Source organism: Amblyomma mixtum, chromosome 2, assembly GCF_055824585.1.
Source record: "Amblyomma mixtum isolate Tamu chromosome 2, ASM5582458v1, whole genome shotgun sequence".
NCBI lineage: Eukaryota > Metazoa > Arthropoda > Arachnida > Ixodida > Ixodidae > Amblyomma > Amblyomma mixtum.
The window spans coordinates 303,609,810-303,629,959 of NC_143013.1; the positions used below are offsets into that span (position 1 = coordinate 303,609,810).

The following is a 20,150-nucleotide window of genomic DNA, read 5'->3' on the forward strand; positions in this document are numbered from 1 at the left end:
TGATTCTTGCACCCTGAGCAGGCTTCTCAATAATTTGGTTGCTAAACCTGATTTCCACCCGAAAAAGCACGTTGAAAATTTAATTTGAAATTGATTGATGTTTCTGCAAATATAATTTTTTCCATTTTTGCAGTTTTTGCCAGAGAACAAAGCTGAAATCTCCACATGGGAACTAATGGATGTCTTGTATTTGCCACAGAGCAATGCTCACAGTTAAATTTTTAACCTCTTTTATGCTTGCTATCTGTAGCTTTGCATGCTTTAGCTCGCCAATGCGCACCATCCACCACCATCCAAAAAGAGCTCACATTCTCCCGCTGGCCTCGCATGCCGGGATGGACTGTACATTCGCCAAGCACAAAAGCTTTCATTCCCGGCAACTTAATTGCATATCTTGTTATTAAACGACTTGAAATTCCTCTTTGTCAGGTCTGTGGTAATTATTCTTACACTAAACACGCATACTGGACCTGTCCTCACGCCAGACCCCCTGTTCCTTTTACATTATAGGAGAGCTAGCTGTACCGCCCCATCACCAGGCCTTAAACTCATTCTCAGGCCGTGCCTAGCACGACAAATCGCTATGCTCTAGATGTAGACACCAGCTGCTGCTGTGTCCTCCCAGGCTCCTCATGTAACGCTTAAGGACAACTGTTCTAGAACCTCGTATTCTGGCTACATGTTTTGAGTGTACACGTGGCGCCCTCTGCGGTGAGCAGCCGCAGTAAGCACCTATTCTTGCCGCGCTGCTGCTTGGCAAGAGGATGTCCCTTCTATGTGTATTGTCTCTACAACAACAGTATTGCCAGAAGCTCCAAAGAAGGAATTACAGATTTCCGTGGACATCCAAGACAGTGATATGAGAAAAGGCTGGATCAAAGAGGTAGTGCATGCAAGGTGGGTTTAGTATGTGCAGAGCAAGGACAAAGAACATGCCAAGAAGAAAATTCCTCAGCGATCAATGGGTCGATCTGACGGGTATAAGTGAGCATGACTCTATTACGGCACTCGTTGAAGAAGGAACCGTCGCTCGTCGAAGGAACTGCATCCATCATGTCGACAAACCAGTGAAACACTCCGTCAAGCCACATACAAGGTTCATCTAACTGCAAATGAACGCTGAAGACCACGTGGATCTTTTTATCCATACACGCACAGTCACACTTTCTGCGCTTCCTTCCTTGTCTGCGGCAGACTCTCGTTCCACATGGCACCCTCCTTTGCGCCGCATTACCCTCATCTCATTCTCACATCCGCCTCTCAGCACACCATGCTGTCCCCCTTGCAACCCGTCCTCCTCCTTACATCCAGCTTTTCTCCTCGTCACTCACCGTTGCCACACTCCCTTGTTCACATCCATCATCCCCACTTCGTCCTCACAGATGAGCTGCACTCTACTCTTTCTGCACAGTTTCTTTCCCCCTTGGCAGCTTCAGTTTACAGGCACTTTTTCCTGGCTGACCCTTCTCTAAAGCTCGTGCATTAAGAATACGAAAGTGCCAAGTGTGAATGAATGAATGAATGAATGAATGAATGAATGAATGAATGAATGAATGAAATATGTTTATTGAGTCGAGTGAAACGTTCTCTGGCAATTGGGTGGTGGACCCCTAGTCCAGGGTTCCCTACGGAGACTGCAGCAGCTCTCACCGGATCACCATGCGTTGCTGGCCTTAGGTTTGAGCTGGGCAAAGCTTCCTCCCACTGCTCCTGTGATGGGCCTGGTTTATTGAGGGCTGCCATGTTGCATTGGCAGCCCCATGAGGTGTGATATAGCGTGTCTATTCCCCCCAGAGCGGATAGGTGGCTCTATAGGCTGTTGGGTGGCTTCTTGGTTAGTTCATTGATATGCGCATGTTTTATAATGCTGGCGCACCCAAACATCTACACGATCAACACTCGTCAAATACTTCCTTTCTTGCAAGCGTCGCGTTCATTCGCGTTTGCCTAGTCTGCTAGCCCAGAAGATAGCGGAGAGCGCTAGCAGGCGATAGCAAAAAGAAACTAGTGGTAACGAACGAAGCTACCTCGACCTCGCATTATAACATCCGAAGTGCTCGAGGTAATAGCAGTTTCTTCTCAAATGCCGTGGATGCACTGAACAGTGTACAAATTTGGACCAGGTTCCACACTGCTGCCTTTAAAGTACTAATTTGTGGTTTTAAATTGTGATGCCTCGAACGGTACACAACTCTGACTTCGCGATGCTACTCTCGAACTACACGCGAACAGGTGGAAAATGCTCGATTTTACCGTTGGTGGCACTCAATGTAGCGAAGCGGTGGCGCCCTCATACCAGCGCAGGATGCCCTGTACTGTTGCTAGCCACGAAATAGAGGCAACGTTCGAAGTTCACAATTAATTGAGGTAATCGAATGTGTGCCTTTTTTTGTAGTTTAAATTATTTTCCTCCTAGGCCTACAGTGTCCCTGCTTATAGACCAAGAGAATTTTACTGTTAAACGTTTCTTGGAATGAATGAATAAAATTATTATTATTATTATTCTGTAACGAGCAAGACGACCGCGATTCGGAGATCGAAACGTGATGAGAAAGAAGAAGACTCGTGTCTCGCCTCCTTCAGAGCTGAGCCAATTAAACATCATCATCATTGCCAGAGGCCAACACAACGACGACAGCCACGTAGCGCTGTGGAACCGAGCCGGGAGCCGCGACGACGGCGCAGCGAATTCTCATTCGACAGTCGATCACTTCTGGCACGGGGTCCAAGGTTCGTGCCTCATTCACCCTCTGCCAAACAGCTGACACCGTTCAGCCCAGCATGGCACGCACCGTGCACGACTGGCAGTGGGAACGCGGCGGATCGTCGAACCAGAGCCATTCAACGGTGACTGATCTTAGCAAGTGACCGGCCATTAATGAAAGGGGGCGAAGTCCTACACCACTACGCCATCACTGTGCACCTATTCCTACATGCGCACCTGATGCCTCCTCTTGAGAGTGGCTGAACACCAAACAGAGCTTGCGGAGGCCAAGCGCTACTACTTCATAAGGCCACCTATTGCCACCTGCTATGGTTCGTGTACCGAGCCCCTAACATCAGAGGTGTCGATGGCAAGTTGTACTCCTTTACTACGCCATCGTATTCCGCACTGCCGCCTGCTATGACTCAGTGAGCCTCCAATGACAGCGATTGTGGGCGGCAAGTGTTACTCCTTTACAGCGCCACCGCTGCGCCCTTACTGCCATCTGCCTTTACTGACGCACTCAGCCGCGGAATCAGCAGTCCTGAATGACCAATGCTATTCTTTTACAATGCCACTGCTATGACTTACCAAACCCCTAACGTCACAGTTTTTGCATGGCAAGGGCTGCTTCTTTACTGCGTCATTGCTGAGCCCCTGCTGCCGTCTACATCGACTCACGCACTAAGCCCCAGCATCGGCGCTCCTGAATGGCAAGTGCTACTCCTTCACAATGCTAGCACTATGACTTGTACCGAGCCCCTAACGTCAGAGGTTGTGGAAGGCAAGTGCTACTCATTTACAACGCCGCCGCTGCTCACCTGCTTCTACCTGCCATGACTCGTTTAGTGAGCTCCCATTGAGAGAAGTTGTGGAGGGCAAGTTCTACTCCTTCTCAACACCACCACTGCGTACCTACTGCACCCTGCTGTGACTCGTGTACCGAGCCCCTAACATCAGAGGTTGTTGAGCGCACAGTGCTGCTTCATCACAACGCCACTGCTGCGCACCTGATGCAAGAGGGTATGACTCGTGTAACGAGCCCCTGACATCAGAGGTTATGAAGGGCAAATGCTATTCCTTCACAACGCCGCCATTGCGGGCCCACTGCCTCCTGCTAAGACTCACGAACTGAGCCCCTAACAGTTCATGTTGTCGTGGACAGTGCTACTCCTTCACGACACCACCACTGCCTACCTACTGCCACCTTCTAGTACCGGCTGAGCACCAAATGGTAAAGGTTGCGAATGCAAGTGCTTCTCCTTCACAAGGCTCTCCTGCCTGCCACCTGTTAGGACTCGCGAAATGAGCCCCTAATGGTTGAGGTTGTAGAGGGCAAGTGCTACTCCTTCACGACGCCACTGCTGCGCGCCTTTGCCCCCTTCACGACTGGCACCAAATGGTAAAGGTTTCACAAAGCAAGTGCTACTTCAAAACTCCACCGGGCCGCACCTGCTGCCACATGAGTACAGAGTACCTATTCGGAGACTGTTGGTGGAAAGTGCTAGTCCTTTACAACGGCTCTGCTGCGCACCTATTGCCACCTGCTATTATTTACATGCTGAATTATTAATGGCAGAAGATAAGCAGTAGCACAATTCTGCAACTGGCCGTCTACTGCTGCCTTCACCGGCTTGCGCTAAGTGACAGAGGTTGCACTAAGTAAGTGCTGCTACTACATGACGCCACCGCTCCACACCTGCTGTCACCTGCGAGGACTCGCTGAGCTCTTTACAGCAGAGGTTGCAGAGGACACGTACTGCTCCGTCACAGGGCCACCGTTCCACACTGGTTACCACCTCCTACGACTGGCTGAGAATTAAATGGCTTACTGTGTTTTCTGGACTGTAGTCTTCACTCAGCTTATATCCGCAGGGGCTTATTTCGGCCCAAAATACAAAGTTTTTGCTTAGATACTCCGCATCCCGCTGGGACGACTATAAACAAAAAATAAGTTTTTTACATTGTCCGGTGATGTTTCAGGGGAGCAGTCCACAACCGTGCACTCTTTTCATCGGCGTCAAATTCTTTCTCCCCTGCTTGGTTCGACTTTACTGCTTGCGCACGCTCCACTACACTGAGCTCGAATGCTGCCGGAAAGGCGCTTCATGTTTTCGTAGCCAACGCGGCCGTTCTTCATGAAGGACTATACGACGCCTTTGGCGTTATTTATCATGATTTTTCATTGTGCCCACAAATCCAAGCACTGCGTAGGGCCAGCAGCATTTGCTGCATGTAGTAGTAGATGTCCCTGTGTGATTGAGAGCGGCAAAATGTCCCAGCCCCAGTCAGGTCCCGTTTCTTTTTTATTTGTACTTAGACATCCACGCTGGCCTTCTCGGCTATGCCAAAAAATTAAGTCGTGTATTCCGCATCCATGGATAGTCCGCATAACGCGAAATTTCAGCTTTTAATGTATAGTACGCGGATTATAGCACGGAAAATACGGTAGTTTGCGTAGAGTCACTGCTTCGCACATGGGCCACTTGTAACATAAGAGGTTGTAGAGGGCAAGTGCTACCGTTTCACAACGGCGCCGCTCTGCACATACGCCACCTCCTTTGACTGGCTGCGCACCTATGGCAGGTGTTGCGGAGGGCTAGTGCTGCTCCATCGAAACGCCAACTATTCGTGCCTATTCCCACTACCTCGGTTTGGCTGAGCCGCTAACGTTGAATGTGGTGGATAACAAGTGCTACTCCTTCACAACGCCACCGCTGCGCACTACTACCACCAGCTATGACTCGCGCAGTGAGCCCTAACTGCGGTTAGCAAGCGCTACTCGTTCACAACGCCGCCACTGCGCACATATTGCGACATGCTAAGACTTTCTGGGCCCCTCATGCCAGATGTTGTGGGTGGCGAATGCTACTCTTTCATAACACCACCACTTCGCACTTACAAGCGTTGGCTGAACGTGAAATGTTAGATATATTGCGGAGTTTATTTCACAAGGCCACCGTTCCACACTTACTGCCACCTGCTATAAGACTCACTGAGGCCCTAACGTCAGAGGTTGTGGATGAAGCACTTAATGAAGAAGTTGCTGATAGCGAGTGCTACTACTACTACTACTACTACTACTACTACTACTAATACTACTACTACTACTACTACTACTACTACTACTACTACTACTACTACTACTACTACTACTACTACTATTATTATTATTACTACTACTACCCGCCGCGGTGGCTCAGTGGTTATGGCGCTCGGCTGCTGACCCGGAAGGCGCGGGTTCGATCCCGGCCGCGGCGGCCGAATTCCGATGGAGGCGAAATTCTAGAGGCCCGTGTACTGTGCGATGTCAGTGCACGTTAAAGAACCCCAGGTGGTCGGAATTTCCGGAACCCTTTACTACGGCGTCCCTCATAGCCTGAGTCGCTTCGGGACATATACCAAAACCAACCTCATAAACCTCATAAACCAAACCAAACTACTACTACTACTACTACTACTACTACTACTACTACTAATACTACTACTACTACTACTACTACTACTACTGCTACTACTACTACTACTACTACTACTACTACTACTACTACTACTACTACTACTACTACTACTACTACCACCACCACCACCACCACCACCACCACCACCACTACGGGCCACTGCTGTGAACCTGTTAGCACCTGGGGATCGCTGAACCTAGCGCAAGTCCTGTGTCAGTCTTTCTTGTGTACGTCTTATTGCAGCGCTATTTCCATTTCAACCTCTAAAAGTTGTAAAGGACATCTGCAGGGCCATATGGTACTGCTGAGCTTGCAGAATACGTATTCCCATCGACTGCCTGCACTCGGTGGTGACACTGTCTGAACTCGAAACTTAGTGTGGTTTCGGAATTGACTTAGCAGAACTACGTGGTAGTGCCTTGTGGATCGTTGCAGGCCCTTAGTCTCATAGGCAAAGCCACCAAGTGTTCTTAAAGAACGCTCAATGTGTGGCACGGCTGTCGTTTACGAAGTGCCCCTCTTCCGCTTTACCTGGCCAAATTTTGTCACTGTGGAAGTGGGTACCGATCACTGTGGTGCTTTTTGCTAACAAATTGCTGCACACGAAGGTAGCGGATATTGTCGACAATGTTCGGCGACACATTTGTATTTTTGGATGATGGGCGGCTAATTAATTTTCTCTGTGGGAGTTTCTGGTCAGTCTTCAAAAATATGTGCGTGAACTGAACGTAGTGCTTGCGTTTACGTTTGGGCATTGATTGGGCACCATTGTTATCGTGTACTTCGACCCTGACCAATCGTCGGCTCTGAGGAATTATAATGAATGTTGTGACGTTTTTTGTATACGATGATGGCAGATGCAAAGCAAGCATCCTCGTCAATACCTCGATTACCATGCATCATGCAAGCTGTTCCCCTCGCGTTCCGACACCTACTCTTCCGATCGCTTTATATGCAGCTTTACAGGCTCCCAGAACTATTGTAACGACCGCGTAGAGTTCGTGCTGCCAGGCTCGCACTTCTGTGGCCGTAGGTGGTATACTAAAAATTGAATACGGGATGGGTAGTACTCATAAAACCGGCAACACTCTAGCGGCACCTGCTTCATCACAGCACTGCTGTTAGACCACGCAACGTTAAATGTTTTACATTCTATATAATTAAACACGCCGAAATTTCAAGAAACGTTGCGACGTAGCAGTTTTTAACGCGTAAGCATTGCTTTCCTCATGCGTGGCGAGCAAGGGCGTCCGCAGAATTTTTTGCAGGGGGGGGCCCCATTGGCTGTTGGCGCCGGAGGGGGTGGGGGGGTTATGTTCGTAGCAAAAAGGCACTATTTGCGGAGTAAATTTATTTATTTATAAATAAATAAAATAAATAAGTAAAATACACACATGAAAGAAAAATTACAAACAGCAAATTAAAGCGTGGCTAGGAGAGATACATTGGAGTTTATCAATGAAGAAACAATTAAAATTAATAAAAATGCAAAAAGATACTATCACTTCGTGGAGAAGAGTGCTCAGTCTTGCTGCATACGGGTTCTCGACACACCCGGATTGATGACCAGCACACAGCACAATATGTTCACAAACACGCAACGACAGTCAGTCAGTAAACAGCAACTGTAGACGCCTCGGATTTTTCTGGGCGAATTGCGTGATGACACGGGTGATAAATTCATTCCTGTGCTTCATTACACGCTCTCGGTGCACACTCATAATACAAAGGCCGTCCAGTCTGTCGTTTGTCATCGTTGAGCGTAGCCACGTTTTCACTCTCCTCATTGTACTGAAGGAGCGTTCGACCGTACAGGTAGTAACTGGCAAAGCCAGAGCCACCTCAATGGCTTTTGCAACACCAGGGAAGAATGTCTTGGCCTGATGTAGAAGCTCGCAGTAAGTTATTTCTGATGGGTCCCCAGTTTTGTTGCACCACATCTCGTACCAAGAGATGGCCTCTTCCTTGAAGTTGTCGATGCCGTAAAAGCACTGGAGTTCTTCGGCGAGAACAGCGAACTCAACACGGCTCAAGTGCTTCATTTTGATGGATGCAGCTGGAGAAGTTTGAAGCTCCTCTCATTGCTTTCAGAAAAGCGCCGAGCTAAAGAAGCAGTGAGGGAGTCCAAGTACGGCACATATATTGCCACACGGTAGTATTCCTCCGGCGACTGAATCCCGTAGTTGTCTCGGTGGGCCTGACGAGAGACTTGTCTTGGCACAGATATCACCACATTTAAGTGATTGGCTGCCTCCCTTGCTGCATTCATGATGTTAGAGAACTCCTCTACAGCGTTCGTCCGGTGGCCGCGAAAAATACGTTGCAGCTCAGTGATGTGGTCATGCACAGAATGGAAGTCCATGGATACAACTTGCAGAATGTTCGTAACTGGTTCGAGCCGAGCGCTGTACTTCGCTACAATATGCAAGCAGACGATGAAAGATGAGCTTGTTGTTGCGCAGTAGAGGATGTGAGCTCGTTGTCTAGTTGCAGCGTTCGAGCTTGATTCCGTGGACGCGAGCTCCTCGAGTGCTTCGACTATGGCCACGTAATGCTGAGAGAAGATCCTAATAGACTTATATTTTGCAGACCATCTTGTCTCACACAGCATCGGAATGTTCGGCACCAATTTTCTCCGGAGTACGCTCTCGCGGAAGAAGTTTATGGTTTGTTTGATTATGCCAATTGTGTTTCGAATTTCAGAGACGTCGTTCAGATCGTTGATGACGAGATTTAGTTTGTGACTTGCACAGTGGAAAAATAGTGCCTTCGGGAACTGTTTTTGTATAATTTTGTTCACTCCAGCTTCTTTTCCAGCCATTGTAGAGCATCCATCGTACCCCTGTCCAACGAGGTTCGAAAGAATCAGCCCGACATTCGTCAAAAACTTCAAGATTGCCGCGGCGATGCAAGCGGAGTTTAATTGCTCCAGCTCTACAAATCCCAAAAACTGCTCTCGAACGCACACTTCGGCTCCCGCCTTGTCAATAAAGCGAACGCCTATAGACATCTGCTCTTTTCCTGAAATATCTGCAGTTTCGTCAGCAAGAACGGAAAAAGCAAACGCTTTGTTAGCTTCGGTAACTATCTGCTCTTTCAGGATGTCGCCACAGATTGTGATGATCTCGTTCTGGACGCGGACAGAAGTGTACTTGGCATTGCCAGCAGAAGAAGCGAAGTGCTCCTGAAGTAGAGTATCTCCAGCTTCTACACGAAAGTCAAGCAGATCATTGAAGACTCCACTATCGGACTGCTTGCCGCGAATTGGCAAGTCATGCGTCGCGCAAAAGACAATGGTGGAAACTATTGGAAATAGTTTCTCACGGTTCCTTTCAACTTGCGCGTGCAGTGCTCTGTTCAGCTGCTCTACAACGGGTAGCTGCTTGCCTTTCATCACATCCATAAAGTTCTGTGAGGCCGTCATTGCCTCCTGGTGCCATTGGGATTTTACGTGATCCCTGCACGCCTCGTGCATTTTTCTGTAGTTACTGAAAGCGCGCACGATAAAACTTCCTTGAGTACCCCGGTGAACACGTGGAGGAAAAATGACGCAAAAACGACAAATAGCGCCTTTCGCTGTCGCTGAGTACGCAAGCCAGGGGGCGTAATCTCCCAGCCATTGATGTCGAAAAGGCCTCTTTCCAGGTGTTACATCCTTCTTAAAATCGTATGTAACATTTGGCGACCATGGCTTAGTAAGAAGACGTAACTTCAAAAAGTCCGGTATGCCAGTGAGTTTAGCTTTGCCTAGAAACTCTCCTAAGTCATATTCTTGAGGCAAGTTATTTGTTTTCTTGATGTTGTCTCCGGACTTCGATCCCAAGCAAGGAGAAAGGGAATCGTCTCGGCTTACTGCGTGACCGGAGCTCGCTGGTGAAGTTCCTTCCATGGAGACGACGACGTCGGCTACTGTCCGGTGATGAAAGGTTGCATCGCTCTGGTCAAATCCGGACTTAAATCCCAAGAAAGGAGAAATGGAATCATCTCGGCCTGCTGCATTACCTGAACTCACTGTTGACAGAGTCCCTTCCATGGAGTCGACGACATCAGCTACTGTCCGGTGATAAAAGCTTGCATCACTCTGTTCAAATGCTACACCGTTGTCACATATCACACCAGAATCTGCAGGGGCGCATTTGGATAACGCTTCGTCAGACAACCGCTGACGCTTGAAGAAGCGCCGAATGTCCATCATTCGGAACCGCGCGAGACACAGCTGGCTATGGAGTTCTTCGGGGTTGGTAGTGTTAAAAATATATACACATTGATTGAAAAAACGGTTGAATGCGTACGTTGAAAACAAAAAATGACTATATATACAACGAAAACTTATTTACAAGATAAATGCACGCTCGCAGCTTCATACACCTCGCTCCATCTTGCTCGCGCAACCGCACAGTCGAGTATTTGCACACACACTACTCGCCGCTCGTCGTTTTCTCGTCCGCTGTCTTGATTGTTCTCAGCTTCGTTGACAACCGGCCACTAAAAATACCGAAGCACAAACACAGAGGCGCGCACACATGCAAGGGCCTACTTGCCGCAGTATCCCCGAATACGCACTTTGGGGGTGAAAGGAACGCCTCGCGACTTCCGAGGGGAAGGGACACTCGCCACTCCGGTCGGAAAATTTGTTTTGTGTGTTTTTATGGGGTTCAGAGCCCCAAAACGACTCAGGCTATGAGGGACGGAGTAGTACAGAGTTCCGGATAATGTCGACCACCTGGGTCTCTTTACCATGCACTGACATCGCACAGTACATGGGCGCTGTTGGGATTTGAGGCCCAGCCAGAGGTGACAGGCGAGCCAGGCGAGCCAGGCAGGCGCCATCGGGCTGCCTTGACCAAAGGCGCTGGTTTCCGGAGAAGATGCAAGGAACGCTGGTGTGGGGGCGCCTCTGGAGACTGCGTCGCCGTGAACAAAAGCAACTGCTAATCCCCTTTGCCGACGATTCTGAAAGCGGCGCTTCTACCGAACTGCGCTCTCCCGTGGATCGGAGGAGACAGCGAGCGGCGGCGGCGCCAACTCATCGCCTGCTTGCCCTTGAGCAGCCCGACAAAGCGGGGGTGGACACGGCTGATTTGTCCCTCCCTCCTGAAGAATTCATCGGTGGCCGGAATGTGCACTGTCTGCCTCCGTGTGGCTATCTCTCTAGAGATCAAAGAAACAGGCACCCATCTCAAGACGCCTCGAAACACATGCTCGCCGGTGCCGCTGTATGTCTGCAACGACGCGTCCCCGGACGCGGCACTTCGCAGATGTGACCCAAAGCTGGAAGCGGGGCCGCTTTTACTCTTTTTGCTGAGCGCACCGCCGCCCCTGGTGTGCGGCCATCACTCACGGTTAGAGTGAGTGATTTTCCAGGGGGGTGCAGCCGCCCCCCCTTGCCCCCCCCTCCGGACGCCCATGGTGGCGAGTACAGAAAGTGTCCACACTAACAACACTAATAAACCAAACACTTTCTGTCCACAGTGTAACTCGGGGAAGTTCGGGTAAGTTTGGAGGAGTGCCGCGCAAGCTACAGCCAATGGGAGGAAGTTCAGGTGAGTTCGAAGGAGCGTCGTGCCGGCCTCGCGAGTAGTTTCTTGGGAAGAGCAACATAGATCGCATAATCCCTACTGGTGGCTGGGACAGGAACAGCTACCTATCTACCAGCGCAGTGCCGCATCGCTTAACCGCTACGCCACTGCGCTCGTAATGGTATGAGGACTCGCTGCCATCTGTGAAGTGTTAAGTAGAGAATGACCAATTCGGCATACATGGGCATTAACCGAAAGAGCTCCGAATAGTGCGTGGCTTGGTGGCCAACGGGAACTAAGTTAAACATACGCACAGAATACCACATATAATCAGCCACAAGCTCACCAACGGAAAGAGCAGTAGTGCACAATGCTTTCGCATTCATGGCATGTAAGTAGACGTAAGTGCCCCAAGTAGTTTTTTTTTTATCCTTTGGAATTGCTCAAAGATGGAGTCTGTCCAAACCGAAACTATGGGGTCAGCTTGCGAGCGCCTTGCCTGGAAGTCGAGCTGGCGAGGCAACCATACAAATCCGCTGCTCGCACGCGCGAGGACACCTCTGCACTTCCAGCCACGGCGGTTACGATCCAAGTAGGCAAATTCTGCATACGTCATGAACAAGTTTATTGTCTTAATGCTATCGGTGCTCCCAATTGGTCGACCTACCTGTTAGTGTAGATTTCGCACTCTGCATATCACTGCTCAAGTGCAAGCCCCAGCAACCCAGGCGGGGCACCGTAGTTCAAAACCAACACCAGTGATTTATTTGCTTCTTAAACGTTTGGTTTGTGCACCTGTATGGCACGCGAAACAGCTCAACTTCCGGAGCATCTGTAGGTGCACACGTCGCACTTCACCTGCGCGGTGAAGGTGTGGGTCCAAGGAGGAGAGAGCGGAGGAGCTTTTGCCTTGATTCGGCCACGTCGACCAATCCGGGCATCGCTGGCTGGAGTTTAATCGCTGCGCTTGTTCAGAGAAGATGGTGCTCCAGCACGAAGATGTTCATGAAAAGTTGACAGGAAGGTGTCCAACAAAAAAAAAAAAATCAAACATACAAGGGTCGCATAACTGATGTCGCCATCAGTAATGAAGCAATTGCAGTCAGCAATTGCGCTGACAACCACTGCATTGTCGTTAGAATGGGAACCTAATTAGGCGGCAGGATCGTCATTTACACAGAGAGAAACCAGAAATTTATCTCACACAAGATTGTTCTGGCCTATGCCAACAGTGGATCAGCCGAATGCTGCAAAATGCAGCTGCAAGCTGCCGAAATTGATTACCCAGTTGTGTTCCTGTTGCGCTCGTGTACATAGTTCGCACCTGCGGCATCTTAAGTCGGGGTACCGCACTGAGGTGCCCTCAAGCGAGGCTAATTACAATATCTACAAAAATAAATAGCAATGAAACAAGTGCACATTCGCGGGAGCTACTCTAGGCACATGGCACGAGTGAAGAATTTCTGCGCAAAGAAAACAGTGTGGGAATTATGCACCAACGAAGCTCGAAAAACTTGAGAAATGCTATGTAGCGAAGATATCTTGAAAAGCAATCGCCCAAGTTAGAGTCTTTGCAGAGATCTAGTCATGAAAAGGACTTTCATGTAGATAGACCTTTTTTTCTTTTTTTCTCACGATCACAATGGTCACCAGGTGAGGTTCTGTGTTCTTTTTTTTCCTTCTACTCACTGTACATGCTTGCAAGACTGCAAAGAAAATCCCTAGCATAGATACCGGTGCTCAAAAAGGTGCGATTATCAGTGTCAACGTACACGCCTCGAATCGATAGATTACTCAGCTTCCGTGAGTCAGACATCATACTTTGCTAGATGGCCGTGGTGTCTGCATGCCAAAATGTCCTCTGCACCCGAGTACATAGCTTGAACCTGCGTCGACCTTTCGTCGGTCACAATAACTTGAATACTGGCTACAGGTGGATTCCATCTTTGCACGCCTTGGAACGAAAAGTACAAAGAACCTTTTCCAGATCTGCAGCTACCATTGTTACAATGCCGCCGCGGTGGCTCAGAGGTTATGGCGCTCGGCGGCTGACCCGAAAGACGTGCATTCGATCCCGGCCGTAGCGGTAGGTGTCGGCAACTTCTGTGGCGAACAGTGGCACGAGCCAGTCGCAGTCCATCATCGTTGCAGCTCTGTCGCGATGAAGTCTTGCGTGAAGCCCAGCGCCGGCGATGAGACTCGGCGTTTGGCGTCTTCATTCCCCTTTGTAGCTGCACTCGGCACAGTGTCTAGCGCCCAGCATCTTGCAGGCGAGATGCTGCATCGTATCGTGCGTGTCTGCAGAAAGACAGAAAGAAGGCAAGAAATGAATGAATGAATGAATGAATGAATGAATGAATGAATGAATGAATGAATGAATGAATGAATGAATGAATGAATGAATGAATGAATGAATGAATGAATGAATGAATGAATGAATGACACTACTGGCCTCTCCACAACAGTAAATTATGAAGCGATGTTTGAAAAATGTTAAAATAAGACGAATATGGAAGCCTTCAGGGTGCTTACCGGCGATGATGCTCCGTTGCTGCATCTGCTGGTAGTGCAGGGAAAGCTCTGCGTGTAGAAGAGAAGACATGATGTTTTTATTAACTCTGATCGTTCTGGACGCATTATAACCCTGTGCGTTCACTCTTCAATTTTGAAAGTAAACACTTATCTCGCAAGTTAGCACGCTTATGTATAGAGAACTGCGTCACTTACACCTTCTGCAGTGCTCGCCATGATCACGGGCGCTTCGTACTAGGAACATTGAATTCAGATAGGAGCATCTGTCTATGCTTTTTTGTTCATTTCTAACTGCAAGCTTTTAACATGTTTAAGTGCATTTCAAAGGAAGAGCGTCGCATTTAATACTATTAGGTAAGCGTTCACAACGTGTATTCTTTCAAAGATAATGAATTACAAATGAAAAAAAACACTAAGGTTAAGTTATTATGCCTGTCATACCTTTCAGCTTGGCTTGAACAGCAAATCTGGCCTTCCGTTCCTGATCCAGTTCCTGGCACAGAGCATCTGCAGGGAATAAAGGGAGCATTTGCCTTCGCTTAGTAATGAAGACATGGAACGTGCACAAGTTGGGCGGTGTGCGCACCAGATGTCGTAACTCCCCCACTCTCGCGCTCATCGCACAGGTGTTGCAACACTCAACACACCATTAGTTCCTGTTTATTCCGCTGCATGCCGCACGACAATGGGGATTTAATGTTCTCTGAATACGTGCGCTTGAATAACTGATGCACTTTTAAGTGCTCTCGAAACTGGAAGTGAATGTCCGGCACAGTGTGTTTCATAGGCAGTGCAGCTGTATAATAGTCGCTCTGGGAATAGATGGCAAGCGAAAATTGCTACCTCTGACCATTCGTTAAAAAACGGCGCATTTCTCGCCCGTCCTGAATTCAGGAGTCTTCGTGTAGCTCATTATGGTATCCTGGCCGCATAGAGCTCTAATGAAGCCACCATTAACTGCACCTGCTGATCAGAAATAACATTCAGGGCCACTTTAGCAAGGTCCAGAAGCTTGGGCGGCCTTGTTCACACTGAGGGCTACAAGTCGCTACTTTCAAGTCGCTAGTTTTATTGTTAACAAGGGCCTCAAAGCTTCGCTTGCTTCTGAACGTGGTCAGTCATCAGGTGGATTTCATTCACCAGAATGGACAATATGCTGCCAAATCAGGTACATTAAGTTCCGCTAGATGGCGACAGCAAAGAGTCACCTTATATTGGTAGGGGCGAAACAGCATTTGCAAGTGTATCAGTTCTTACCTCGCACCACTTGCAACTGCTTGGTGAGTTCTTCGCGGTACGCGACTTCTTTCTGCACTTGCTCCTCGAACGTTTCTGCGAGGAGAAACAAAACGGGGAAAGAATTCACAGGCAGTCATGGCACCTGTTTTTGCTTCTCATGCATAGCCTAGTGCTCTGTCGACACTTTGGATGCCAGTGTTTTCAGTAAAGATACTTTCTATGAAAACTAGTTCGGAACAAACTCTGGTTGGTACTCGCAGTAAAATGGCGATCAAAGCGATCACGTTCATCGCTTGACGAAATAGATAGTTGCTTTAGAAGGAGTTCGTTTTCTATATCTGGGTGCATGGGAGGCTCGAACGGAACCAGGTTGTACGACACTGGTATGGTTTTTCTCCTGTCATTTCTATTTATTTATTAATATGATAGCATAAGAAGCTCTATGGGACCAAAATGCATCATCGATCACAAAATGTGCCCATTGGCTGGAAGGAAGTGACGTCTCCAGACCGGAGCATTCCGATTGGCCGGAGAGAAGTGACGCCACCAGACAGAAGCACTCCCACTGGATGGAGGGAAGTGACGGCACCACACCAGAAATGACGTCACATCCGGTAAAGGCATCACTACCGCTACTGTTATCGCATTTCCAACGCATCATGGAATTAGGTGTCCCTGTGAATTGTATATCCGGGATTTCCAGGTACGCTGGTTAAGTTTTCCAACATCAGAAAATGTTTTGGGGGCCTTGTAGTATAAGCGCGATACGTATGCCCTCGTGTTTAGGCAATAAAAGAAACGCCCTTCAAACTAATGAAAGAAACGCGTGACGGTCGTTTTAGTTGCTTAATTTCTGAGGCGAGAGTTGCTGATCACTGACATTGCAGTTTGAAAGACTGAGAGGTAATGCATACGAGCTCCCGCGAGTTCATGTCAAATGCGCCCACTGGTAAGTTGTGCGGCTTTTTGGCATTCCTGCTTGCGTCCACCGCCTTGACGGAAAGCTCACACACACCCACACATACAGCCGCACACATGCACGCGCGCGCGAATATTCCAGAAAGCAGAAAAGAAGCCGCCACCAAAGCGCCCGAGGTTGTATTGAGCATTGACCAGAATAAGTTTATATTTACATATATGTTGGGTAGTCTGCAAGAAAAATACAGGGGGTGAGCCGCCTTAGGGCGGTAACTGTTTTAATAATTCATCGAATCTCAACATGCTACCTCTAAACGAAAGCTTAAGATTTCATCTTTCAAACTATGCTTTCTTGTTTCGGATGCACCGCTGACGTCGAAGCGGTAGCCCGTATGTGAGCCCATGAGCATGATGATCGAATTTCTGACTGCTGGAAATTCTGATCTTAAGTCCCGACTTTGCGTCTTCAGACTACTGTCTGTTAAGTACGATTAAGTAGCGAAGTTTGCATTCGACGAAGAGGGCACCGATAAAGTCCGTTGTTGGTGTCGTAACTAACCGCCCTCATTCTTCTACACGATAAGCAGAGAATTAGGTGCATCGCCGTTGGTGAATAATACATCGCATAGTGATGTGCTCCTATAGGGAAGAGGACATTCCGATCTTTTGCTTGAATGCAACGTGTTCAAATTTCCTCTGTTAATTAAAAGGTCGTAGCCCATGGGGCAGAACTTACTGAGCACTTCTTTTACATTCAGAAACAGTTCCCGCAGTTCGACAATGAATTGGGACAGCGCACGCGACGTCCTCAGGCCGCGAGTTCGTTCTTCGCCGGGTGGCGTGTTGCTTTCCCATTCTGCTTTCTTCCCAATCACCTACAGTCCATCGCACTTGCCCACAACAAACGAGAGAACTGCATTCTCCCTTCTCTTTAATTGGTTTCTACGACTGCGCTATTGTGGTCCCACCGGCGTACTCACTCGACTAGCTTATATATTCACTGAGCGTCCCCCCCCCCCCCCCCCCCCCCCCCTCCCCGTTTTTTTTTCTGACTTCGCGTCACTCGTTCGTTATATTCCGCCGATAGCGTGAGACGGTGCTTACTGCAAAGCTGCGTTGGTGTCGCCACGGCGCGCCAAGGACGTCACGAGCGAGAGCGCCACGCAGCGGCGTTTGTCGGCGCCAGCCACGCAGGTCGGCGCAACACCGATTTGGCGCCGCGAATGTTGATGCAAAACTCGCATACGGGCACTCTGGGGCAACTGAGTGGCGGTACCGGCTGGACGCCGCCGCGGAATGACCGAGGTAGAAACACTCCGACTAATGAGCGCCGCCTCTCGGTGTCCCCCGTGTTTAACAGTGTGCGGCACGCGAGCGGAATATCGGTGCCGGGCCGAGCACAGGAGCGCTGTTTTGACGATGTGCGGAACCCTCGTGTACACAGGAGTGTGCGCTGACGCGCTGTGTAGTTGTGCCCCGCCGTGCAGCGAAGGGGCGATAGTAGATATGCAGCGAAGGCTACGTGGCGGCCGGCGACCCGCGGATTGGGGTTGTCTGTGTAGGTAGCTGGTTGCAGCAGGGAATGAGTGCAGCTGCGTATAAGTAACTTCACGAACGCCTGCGCTTAACACCGGCTCGCTGAATAGAGCGATAAACTTTAGTGCGATGACCTACGTGCTCTCTTGCGCACAGTTTCTCGGTTCAGCGGCTATTTATGCCACTTGCTTTTATTGTTTAAATTCTCCCCCCCCCCCCCCCCCCCCCACTCTTCTGCCCACCTATACTTTTTTGCTTGTTTTTATGCTTTCACTCATTCGATATACTCTGTGTCTTTCAGTATTTTGCGCAATAGTGTTTTTCCTGTCCGATGTTTATGCATACAAGCTATTACTGAAAAGTATTATTATATATACCAACATCAGTGTCTCCCCTGAATAAAATTGTAGACATGGCTGCAGGTGTACTGTCGACAGCAAATGTGCGTGGCATATATCACTCGAGCTTCAGTACAGCCTCATTGCCACACCACAAATTTCCAATAGCGCCTGCAGTCGTTGAAGGCGAGGAGGTGACCTTTCTTGTCTAGAGGAATGCCAGCTTGTTTGTTTCGATCCTTCGTGCGTCTTCTTGATGAAAACGCCGAAAGGCATTGCAAAAGAAGCGAGCCATGCAACTGCGTGCGGTATGGGCCCCTTTTACTACCGACAGCCCGTTAAAAAATTGCACGAACTCTTTAATTAACCAGGATGCGCGGTTATACGATCAACCGTAAGCTTATCGTTGGACGACAAACTTTATATCTTCAGTACAGAAAAAGAAAGCCGTGTAACTGTTATCATAAGCTCAATGCGAATCATTACTTGGTCATCACAGTTCCAACATATAACCTGAAGAGGAAGTTGTTTGCCGAAGTTGCCACTAATCTTGAAAAACAGAGCCGGCAATTCTTTTTTCCGCCCGGCTACCGCCTTTGTCAAAGCTCCTAGTAAGTGAACTGTTCCATTTTTCACGTTCTACGAAGGTAAAATAGAGAGTCGTGTCGTTAGAGTGTGCTGTAATTCGAGGAATGACAGAGAAAGCTGGAAATTTTGCAAGTATCACTACGAAAACTTGTGTATTACAATGGTATAATACAATCATACTCCTCTGATTCCTAGTTTTTTTTTTTTAGGTCATTCCAGTTCTTCTGGTCCCTCATCATAATCCTAAGTCTGCCATACCCCACTATCACCACTATCAACTAGACGGTACATTGGCTGAGAAGAATTAAAGAGGATCGAAAGATTAGTACACACTACATTGACATTGGCACCGTGTAGTTCATTCAAGACTATAAGAGCACCAAATGAGATCACACCTTTTATGCACCCGAAAATGACTCCCAGCATCCTGATAGCCTTCTGGTGAGTGAGTCATCTTATTGTGTGCTAAGGTAAGGTGGTAGAGTATGCAAAAAAAAAAAAAAGACAGGTAACGCCTGTGCCGAGGCATCTTACAAAAAAACAAAACAAAGCTGCTCACCTCGCATGAGGCGAAACTCTCTCTCCACTTTCTTCCTGGCCTGGGCTTCTCTCAGTAGCACGTCCCGCAGTTCATCTGATAAATAGAAGAAAGTGAAATTAAAAAGGGGGAAGGACATGACATGCTCAGTTGTCAGTTGCCTTGGCCTCACTTCATGCATAAGTTCCTAATTACCATCATCATCATCATCATCATCCCACTTGCGTCCATTCACATCCGACCTGCGACCGCCCTGTACTTGCAAACCGCCTGATACCATCTGCTCACTTGATTGCGTGCAGCCTACTACTCGTCCACATTCACGTGAAATCCATCCCCTTTATGCTAAAAACAGTGTTTTCGTCTGGTGATCCGACGCCTTAAAGGCCCCCTGCCCACCCGCGGCCAGCAGACACTCTCTACCTCACTTTGAGCGAGCCTCCTCTCCTTCCATTCCCTCCTCGAAATTTTTCTCTCCCGCTCCTCGTCGAGTAGGCTCGGCAAGGCAAAATCACCCCTTCCTTCTCCGGTGTAAGCCGGAGGCGTGGTGTCTGTGGAGTGCGTCACAGGGCGACGTCATGGCCCCGCCTTCAATAGAATTCTTTTCTTGGTTTTTGCATTTTCTCCGCACACTGAACGATCGAGAGGCGCGATCTGCTCGACCACCTAGACTTGTTAGCGAGCGCATCCTTTCATACATCTGTTTGTCATTCCCAGTTAACGAGCCACCTTTTCATTTTCTTTTAGGCCTCCCCACCGTTTCACGAGCGGAGGGGC

General features: G+C 48.7%; 1 protein-coding gene across 2 annotated transcripts in view; it reads right to left on the reverse strand.

Annotated features, from left to right (window-relative positions):
* Nucleotides 1-13,483: 13,483 nt before the first annotated feature.
* Nucleotides 13,484-20,150, reverse strand: part of fuss (SKI family transcriptional corepressor fussel) — a 58,460-nt gene continuing 51,793 nt past the window's right edge. For both annotated transcript variants that reach the window (XM_089570185.1, XM_089570184.1), the window contains exons 10-14: nucleotides 19,395-19,469; nucleotides 15,474-15,548; nucleotides 14,658-14,723; nucleotides 14,217-14,264; nucleotides 13,484-13,982 (exon numbers count right to left, since the gene is read on the reverse strand). In XM_089570185.1, coding sequence (XP_089426311.1) covers nucleotides 13,900-13,982; nucleotides 14,217-14,264; nucleotides 14,658-14,723; nucleotides 15,474-15,548; nucleotides 19,395-19,469 — 347 coding nt within the window. In that variant the 3' untranslated portion in view covers nucleotides 13,484-13,899. The remainder of the gene's footprint in view (nucleotides 13,983-14,216; nucleotides 14,265-14,657; nucleotides 14,724-15,473; nucleotides 15,549-19,394; nucleotides 19,470-20,150) is intronic.